Source organism: Girardinichthys multiradiatus, chromosome Y (assembly GCF_021462225.1).
Source record: "Girardinichthys multiradiatus isolate DD_20200921_A chromosome Y, DD_fGirMul_XY1, whole genome shotgun sequence".
Taxonomy (NCBI): domain Eukaryota; kingdom Metazoa; phylum Chordata; class Actinopteri; order Cyprinodontiformes; family Goodeidae; genus Girardinichthys; species Girardinichthys multiradiatus.
In genome coordinates this window covers 18,363,658-18,373,260 of record NC_061818.1, presented here as the reverse complement: position 1 = coordinate 18,373,260, position 9,603 = coordinate 18,363,658, and the positions used below count along the sequence as shown (strand labels likewise).

At 39.6% G+C, this 9,603-nt stretch overlaps 1 protein-coding gene across 1 annotated transcript; it reads right to left on the bottom strand.

Moving 5' to 3' along the window:
- Nucleotides 1-1,042, bottom strand: LOC124864660 (immediate early response gene 2 protein-like). The gene has a single exon (XM_047359522.1). The coding sequence runs from the start codon at nucleotides 959-961 to the stop codon at nucleotides 428-430; it is 534 nt and encodes a 177-aa protein (XP_047215478.1). The 5' UTR covers nucleotides 962-1,042; the 3' UTR covers nucleotides 1-427.
- Between the last annotated feature and the right edge of the window lie 8,561 nt (nucleotides 1,043-9,603).

The following is a 9,603-nucleotide window of genomic DNA, read 5'->3' as shown; positions in this document are numbered from 1 at the left end:
TCAAGTAAAAAAGTTTTAATAAATACTGAGGTAGATGCAGTAAATGATAATTTTACACTTGTTCACATCTTCTATATTAAGTCAACATGTAGACAATAACGAGCTTACATTAAGTCTGCTGTGTGAAGCAGCAACAGAGTTCACATATTGGTGTAAATAAGTCAACGAGCGCAGAAACAGTCCCAATCACTGTGGCTTTCCGGAATTCCTCCTGCATTCAAATAAAGACATTATGAGGCACGGAGTCGCAGGAACTGCCGTGCTCCAACTGAAACAGGCCCAAGGTGCCCAGAGTCCCCTCAGAGCCACGCTTTCCCTGGCGTGGCTCTTCCCAGACACTGGAACAGGCGCACCGTAGTGGGCGATCATGGCTCCCACGGGGCCCAGTTGAAAACTTTCAGGGTGTTGAACACCTCTCTCAGGGCGCTCAACACGCTGCTATGACTGTCTGTAGGGGGATGGGGTTTGGAGAAGGTCCCAGCTCACTACTACAGTTCGCATAGTCCACCAGAACTGAAGTGACAATGAGCTGTTGAGCAGTCCCGTACTCCAGTTTTGCCTTCTTACAGGGCAGGAAGTCCGGCTCAGCCGTAACTTTGCCCCGTCTCTTCCGCGTGTGGTGCGGCGGCCCGCTCAGACACGTATTCTCCTGGTTTTGCGTTCGGCCCTGAACGTCCGCGTCGGTGGCCATGAGAGGAAGAGAAGCTGTGCCCTGGAGCTCCGGAGTGTCGCTCGTCTCTGTGGTCATCTCAACCTCAGAGGGCTGTTGGTCTTCGCGGTCTTCTTCCAAACCTTCAGCCGTTGTCGTCTGTGCGGCGTGGTAAATGTCCCGAGCGGATTTCATCACCAGAGTCAAGAGGAGGCTCCGGTGCAGCCGGAGACCCCCACGCTGCGTACGGGAGCTGTACAGTTTCCCCAAAGCCACCACCATGATCCTCTTGGCCTCAGCGCTGACCTCCATCTCGCAGCTTGTTTCGAAACAATCACTTTAACAACCTCGTCACTCCGCTGTAACTTCTCTCGCAGACACAATACAGATTCCACGCGGGACAGATACTTATAACCTCGCTGACGTCACACTCGCTTAGCGTCATCAGTCCCGCCTATCAGCCGTGGAGCAGCTGTGTAGGTCAAGTGTGAACTATTTTCAATAAGCTTCTAACTTTAGTTTAATGCCAGTCCTAAGATTATAAATAAAAACTGTTGTAAAACAGCGAGGTCACAAAGATTTCAAAAAGGCCACAGATTTAAAAAAGGCACAAATGTATGGATATATATGCACATAATAACGTGTGTGTGTATATATATATGGTAGCCTGTTTCATGTTTATGAAAATTAATGTCATAAATATGAGTTTGAAAATTGTACATTTTCACTTTGAAATCCATGAGATGTCATAAAGTCATAATTTTCACATTCAAAGAGAAATTTTCTTTCCAAAATTTCAATTATCAGTCAAAGCCACAGTTACGTGACTTTAAGAGTTATAACCAAGAGATATAAAGTAATACTTAAAAGATTATGTCAAAATTTTAATTTCCAAAGTCATAAATATGGGATAAAAAATTACAATTTCGTATTTGAACTAACAGATATAAATAATAACTAAATAATTATTATGATATTTAGTCCAAATTAGTTTGTCTTTTAAGGTCTTAGTTATAAGAGTTGATGCCAACTTTTTTGAGTTTTAAAGTTATGACAAAAAGTAACAAATATGACTTTTAAGGTCCTAGCTAATAGACAAAAATAAATAAATATAGGATTTAGCCATAATTGTGACCCTGACGTTCAAAGTCAACAATATGAGACTGAAAGTGAGAATTATTTCTATGAAAGTCAGAAATTGCTGGAACACAAAATGTCTTTCCAATACATATTAGAAGAAATCTGCAAACCTTTGGTGGAACCAAAAATTTCAGATTGCTAATATTCTACATATGCATGTCTGCCCTAGTCTTTAACAATGTAATTCATCCATTCTATTTAGAAGTTTTCTACACAAATTAAATATGTAACAAGACTTTTTACCATCGGTTTTTGTACAGTTTCTGAAGTTATCAGCTCCCTATTTGCATATAAACAATATTTGGGACCGTAATACCATCAGTTTGGCTGCTGGTGAAATTATTTAGCACTGGAACTGAATACTTAGCAATTTGAGATTTGTTAATTTGTATATAATAAGAAATAAGGTTTAATCTTATATTGAAAAGGTTCTTCAGAAAAGATATATGTATTATGTTAAACTGTTTTTTGTACAACATCTTAATTGAGCAAAACTGCTGTAATTTTACTCTGTTATTCAAAATAACTGTAGTTTTTCTGAAAACCTTTTCTGGTAAACCTAACGAGAAGCTGACTTGTCTACAGACATGTTTATGTTTGTACATACACGTTTAACAATGTACAAGTGGCTATTTTGATGTGCATAAGCAGGAGCAGCAGTAGTTGAATCCGTGGAAGGAATTTCTGTCTATAATTAGTCACCCTCATATCAAAAATGAATGACATTCTATCCCTGCAGCTATCTGGAACACTCAAGAAGAGAAGCTGTATTATTAGTTCAAGCTTCCTTCTGGTCTCACCCATCCCCCAGTGTGCTGCTTCCTTTTGCAGGAAACAACAGAAAGGAAAGGGAGGGAGGAGGGTTGGGGTTAACAGACAGATGCCCATATTAGGCACATCCTGCTCTTGTGGGGCCTTGCTGAGGAAAACCCATGACGTGCGTGGGAGCCCTTGTTTCCTGAAGCCATTTAAAGCAACAGTAGCAACGATTGCGTCAGCGTGCCGCTTCCCTGAGACCATATTTGGGTAAAAAAGTTTATTCCCCTAACTTTGCATGAAGATCAGAAACTGGCCAGTACTTCACATTTCATTTGAAGTAATGCATTAAATGTGTTAGAACTGCATGCATATAGATATGAAATCTTGAAGTTTCAAAATATTCTGTTGCAGCATGTTCTTGTAGGAAGCTGTATTTCAAGAAATTATTTGGTATGTGATTGACAACCATTTAATGGAGAAAACATGCTTCTTGCTTGCATAGTTTAAACATCATACTGTCAGAGTAGTGGTCTTCCAAATTAATTCAGAAGTTAATATGTAGTTTGTTTAGATTATGTTAATAGGTTTTAAGCTGCTACAATAAGGATTTTTTTTTCCAGTTTTCATGTGCATTTAATATACTGCATTTAATGTGCAGTCAGAACATTTTCTTTCAGGAAAGATGAGATGCCTGACGCAAGGCTCATTCACAAATTCCTACTCCAAATGCGCCATCTGCTGGTCACTCTGGGTTGAAACCATCTCTTATTTTACTGTGTTTTACTGTCTTTTCCAGCCATTGCTGTGTTCAGCACCTGTCAGACTATCCAAGTGATCTGGCTTCCATCTTGTCGTTTACAGTAACTTTCTACAGTGAAAAGTACCAATTAAAGGGCATACAGTGAATGATCAAATGAAGGATGTTGCATCTCTTTTCATCGTTGCTGGATTTTTCTCCCAAGTTTTAAATGCTTTAATCTTGGATACCTTTTATTTACTATCGACATTTTTTTTTCCCTACTTTTAGGACTGACTCTTCTTCATTTTCTTCACCTCTGCATGGTATACTATCATGGCCATGTGCACAGAAAATGAACACAAAAGCATCCAAACACTAAAAAAAGGCATTGGAATACCTTTTAAAAGGCTTGCTTAACAATTGATTAAGACCACTTTAAAATAATACAAGATGGTGTGGCTAGGTTTGCTGCGTTTGGGTATGCATCTGCAAGCTCATTAAAGAAAAAGTATGCACAGCTGGGCCAGCTCTGGACATCCCTCTGTCTAGTTTTGATCAAGTTGACAAAAGCATAAGCATGTTACATAGATGTGAAGCTGAATTACACAAATAGTTCACAAGGTGGAGACTTGGCTTCACCTCATAAAGTAGGGCAGAGTGAGGTTAGTTGTCAGACCTTTTGCGTTCATTTAAATTCTAAAACAATGCTATGCTTAATCTATACAATTTCAATGTGTAATAGAAGCCTAAAGTGTCTGGTCGGAATAGAGTGACTTTAACCTTCTCAAGAGAAATTAATTCAAAAAGTACACACCACCAAATACAAATTGTGCAATTGTGACAACCAACCCCATTGTGGGGTTGTTTGTCCTAATTATATTTCAATGAGAAAGCATTTTAGAAAGGAGGCTTCTGAAAAAATAGTTTTTAATACGATGTTTAATTTCATACCTTAGTTAAAACAACAAATTATAGAGACAACAGCATCTCAATTGTCATGAAATGACAGTACACATAGACTAGGCTATTGTGGTGTTACAAAAAATTTAATCAAGATGTGTATAACAGTACAGGATTACGACTGTCCAAATCTCTATTATTTTATTTACTTACTTTTTGAGCCGCAGTTTTGACAGAAAAACAGTGGCTATCCTGGAGTACAGTTATGGTGTGCTCACTTCTTGCACTTTATGCACTGGACCATGTGACAACCATTCCAACCAGGAACTTTTTGCTAGCAGTTGCACTACCAAGCACATTATTATTATTTATTTATTTGCAGTCCCTTTCAAAACTGCTGGCTAGGCAACTAAAGTGCTATACAAAGCACAAATAAAAAGGAAAAACACTTCATAAAGGTAGAATAACAACCAACTACAGAAACAACAATAAAACAATAGGAACACTGGAAAAATGTGCCACCAAACTACTGGATATTAAATAATATCTAGTAATATTTATTATTCTGAATAAGAAGCCGGGCAGCTGCATGTCAGACTAGTTGCAGACGACTGAGTTCTGACTGACTGACAACTAACATAAAGAGCTTTCCAGTAGTCAATTCTTCAGCTGATAAAAGCATGTATAGTCTTCTCAAGGTCTGAGTGGTTTAAAACAGGATTAACTTTAGCCAAAAGACGTAAGCTCGACCTGACTGCTGAATTAATTTGCTTACTAAACTTGAAATCCTTACCAAAAATTACCCCTAGATTTTTAACAGTGGTATTACAGTATTACTGAAATTTAAATTCAGAGCACTAACATCACTGCTGACATTACTACTAAGTAGAATGTGCTTAGTCTTTTGTTTGTTTAAAAACAAGAAATTTAAACCATTGTTTAACTGCAGACGTGCACTCAAGAAAGCAGTGTTGGGAGTTACTGTCACTTGGTTTTAAGGACAGATAGATCTGGATGTCATCTGCGTAACAATGGAAAGACAGGTGGTGCCGTGCGATAATCACTCCGAGTGGCAGAATGTAGAGGGAGAAAAGGAGAGGGCCAAGGGTGGAGCCCTGTGGCACCCACAAGACATGCCATTAATTATAACAGAAAAATTTCTACGAGCAAGATAGGATATAAACCACTTGAGAGCTAAGCCATGGACATCAACAAAGTGGTTTGGTCGTGACAATAGGACAGAGTGATCCACAGTATCAAAGGCTGATGTGAGATCCAGCAGCACCAGAACAACCAGACACCTTTCATCGAGAGACATGTGCTATGTTGCGATCTAAAGCCAGATTGGAACTTCTCAATGATCTCATCTTCTAAAAATGGTTGTAGCTGGATAAAACCTTAGATAAGAAAGGCATGTGGGAGATTGGTCTAAAATTAGATAAAATCAGAGGATCAAGGTGGGGTTTCTTAAGAAGAGGCCTCACAACAGTCAGGCCTCTTCTTAGTGAGCTGGTACAATTTATGAATCTAAACAGGAATTAATGAAGGACAAAACTGCTGAATCTATGGTATTAAACACTTCTTTCAATAACTTTGTTGAAAGAAAATCAAGAGGGCAATTTGTGATTTTCATTGTTGCACAATTGGTCAGTAAAGAAAGAGATACTGCTTAAAACTGCTCGAATACAGCAGAACCAGCAGTAGAAGCAGAGGAAACTAAACACAGAAGCCTGTCCAACAGATGCCACTTTTTAAAGAAAAAAATAAAATAAATTCTTATAGGTAGTAGTCGAGGCGTTTAACAAAACAAATTTAGATGGATGCAAGACAGAGTTAACTGTGTTAAATAACACCCTAGGACAATGGCAATTGTTAGAGATAAAGGAAGACAGAAATTGGGTGTTTGCATCTTTAACGGATCTCTGATAGTGAGCAAGACTGTTCATTAATAAAACCAGAGATGTATGAAGTTTGTCCTTTCTCCCCAGTCGTTCCACTTTTCTGCATTTCCTCTTGAGGTCACGTACAATGCTGTTACGTAACCAGGGCTCAGCCTTAGGTTTAGAATGCTTGAGCCTAACAGGGGCAATAGAAACTAGGATCACTCAACAGGTGTCATTAAAAAAAGAGAGGAAGTCATTAGGACATAATGTGGTATCTAGACCAATTGATTTAACAAACTGTGAATCCATAAATGCGTCTGTACACTCTTCAGCTGTAGCGGAGGACAGGATTAGTAATTTTTCTTTTTAAAGCATTTACTTACAGCATCTGAAACTGAAATAATATTTAAAAGTCTTAAGTGTAAACACCCGTTAACGTTATTCTTAAGTGATAAAAAACATTTATTTAGACTATTTTAACAAGTTTGTTTGGATCAATGAAGCTGTCATATGTTGTGCTAACTTTTTTTTACCACTTAGAGTTTGCAAGAAATAATAATAATAATATGAGGATATTTTCAAATTTATAGTAAATTCATTTCTCAGACTGACACAATTTTGCATTTATGATGCATTCAGGAATCATCTTTAATGTGAATAAATATCCTATAAACCCCCTCCAATATCTAGTTTTTATGAAACACTTTCAATTCCTATACTAAATGTTAAAAAATGTTACATTTTGGTTTCTGTGTCATCTGTATTTTCTGTTAATCAGCAAAGCACATAGAATCCCATGCTTACTATTGCAACATAATCAGATCAGAAGACCTGTTTTTAAGCCTTTATCCCTCACCAGTTTTTGTTTTCAACCAACATTTGTGACATTTTCAATGGCTTCCAACTGTCAGACACAGTCCTGGTAGCTATCTTCAATTTGACTACAAATGCATGATACATATTTACTGTAATACATCTAAATTGGAAAACATGGACGATAACTTCAGTGTAAAATTTTTGAATTAACTGATTTAGTTTGGAATCGGAATCCTTGTTTTTGCTTCCCGTCTGAGCATCAAGCTAAGGAATTAGGGGGAGTGGTAAAGCGCTCTCTGGCAGCTGGGGACTGGCAGGACACCTCAGTCACCAACTTAAGTTTTGTTACAGAGTTCTCAAAACAGGTTCCAGAGAAACTAACCGAGGGACCCCAGCCAACCACGTCCGACGCTGAGTGGGTCCTGCTGAAGGTGATCAAAAGGAAGTGGTCAGAACCCAGGTGGACCGGTCCATTCCAGGTCACAGAAAGAACTTCACACGCAGTGAGATTCAAGGGTAAAGGCGACACCTCACCTGGTACCACTGGAGTCAGTGTACAGCGACAGACACTCCGCAAAGATCCCTCGCTGAGGTTCAGGAAAACCCGAGAGAGAACACGACAACAGAAGAGCCACCTTCTCACTCTACAGAAGGGGCAGAATAATCCCCTAGGGGTGAGGAGAAGTCATCATACCCATAGGTTAGTCTACATCTTGGGTTCAACAATCTGCAAAAGTATTCATACCCACATAGGGTAGAATAATCCCTGGGTATGAATCCCAGGCTCCAGGTCAGTCTACACCTGTGAGTTGAAGGCCAGGACAGCATACAGCAGAAGAGGCGGAAGTGATTGAGCTTCTCTCTCACAGGGTGGTTGTAGCTGAGCTGCCCTCCCACCCAGAACAGAACTGAACTAAAAAAACTGAACTAAAACTTTTGTATCTCTATTAATTTCTTTTTTACAGGTGTCAAAGATTATATTACTCACAAGTATTACCAGGAATGATGATGAGGAGCAGGAAAGCATGCTGCAGATTTAAAGTTGCTTAACAAATAACCTGTGGGGCATTTTAGGGTGAAGTCATTATTAAGACTTCAAAAGGGGGAAATTGTTGGAAAATATTCATGCTATGCTTAAAGGATCTGTATTGCTATGCTCAAGTATGTTTAATAATGTGTGAAATAAAATGTATTGTGTAACTTAGAGGTCTGCAAACAGGCTTCTCTGTGTGTGTTGGACTTAGATACCATTTGCCCAGTAACAGTGCAGTTATTTCTGTATGTGTATCATCTGCCCAGTAATAGAAGTTATATCTGTATGTATACTTCTGCATATCTCTGAAGATAAGGGTCAAAAGTGGAAAAAACAGGAAGTGCTGAAAAAGCAGCTGAATGGTGTCAGACAGCTCCAGATATTAAATCAGACAATCGATTAAAATGTATGTATTTTCATGTACCAGTATACGCCTGGCTTTTGAATAAAGACTGCTGTTCTTGGGGAAGTAATCAGAAGTTTCAGAAGGATTTGGACGATCTTCTCCCTGTACAGACATCTAAAGACTGCAGTCTCCGTGTTTCTTTTATTACTTTGTTTTTTATTAATAACAGTATAGGAGGTCTTAGCTTTACCAAACAAACGAGCATGCAGGAGTTTAGGGTTAACTCCAACAGTAGCCACCTTTTGATTTGATTACTGCTCCGCACACTCTTGGCATTCTGTTGATGAGCTTCAAGAGGTAGTCACCTGAAATGGTTTTCCAACATTTTTGAAGGAGTTCCCAGAGATGCTTAGCACTTGTTGGCCCTTTTGCCTTCACTCTGCAGTCCAGCTCACCCCAAACCATCTCGATTGGGTTCAGGTCCGGTGACTGTGGAGGCCAGGTCGTCTGGCGCAGCCCTCCATCACTCTCCTTCTTGGTCAAATAGCCCTTACACAGCCTGGAGGTGTGTTTGGGGTCATTGTCCTGTTGAAAAATAAATGATGGTCCAAGTAAATGCAAACTGGATGGAATAGCATGCCACTGCAAGATGCTGTGGTAGCCATGCTGGTTCAGTATGCCTTCAATTTTGAATAAATTCCCAACAGTGTCACCAGCAAAGCACCCCCACACCATCACACCTCCTCCTCCATGCTTCACGGTGGGAACCAGGCATGTAGAGTCCATCCGTTCACCTCTTATGCGCTGCACAAAGACACGGTGGTTGGAACCAAAGATCTCAAACTTGGACTCATCAGACCAAAGCACAGATTTCCACTGGTCTAATGTCCATTCCTTGTGTTCTTTAGCCCAAATAAGTGTCTTCTGCTTGCTGCCTGTCCTCAGCAGTGGTTTCCATTGCAGCTATTTTACCATGAAGGCCTGATTCACACAGTCTCATCTTAACAGTTGTTCTAGAGATGTGTCTGCTGTTAGAACTCTGTGTGGCATTGACCTGTTCTCTAATCTGAGCTGCTGTTAACCTGCGATTTCTGAGGCTGGTGACTCGGATGAACTTATTGTCCACAGCAGAGGGGATTCTTGGTCTTCCTTTCCTGGGGCGGTCCTCATGTGAGCCAGTTTCTTTGTAGCGCTTGATGGTTTTTGCAACTGCACTTGGGGACACTTTCAATGTTTTCCCAATTGTTCGGACTGACTGACCTTCATTTATTAAAGTAATGATGGCCACTTGTTTTTTTTTACTTAGCCACTTTTTTCTTGCCATAATACAAATTATAA

Excerpts from the sequence above, each read along its gene's own strand:
- LOC124864660 (XM_047359522.1), bottom strand. The coding sequence starts at position 961 with ATGGAGGTCAGCGCTGAGGCCAAGAGGATCATGGTGGTGGCTTTGGGG.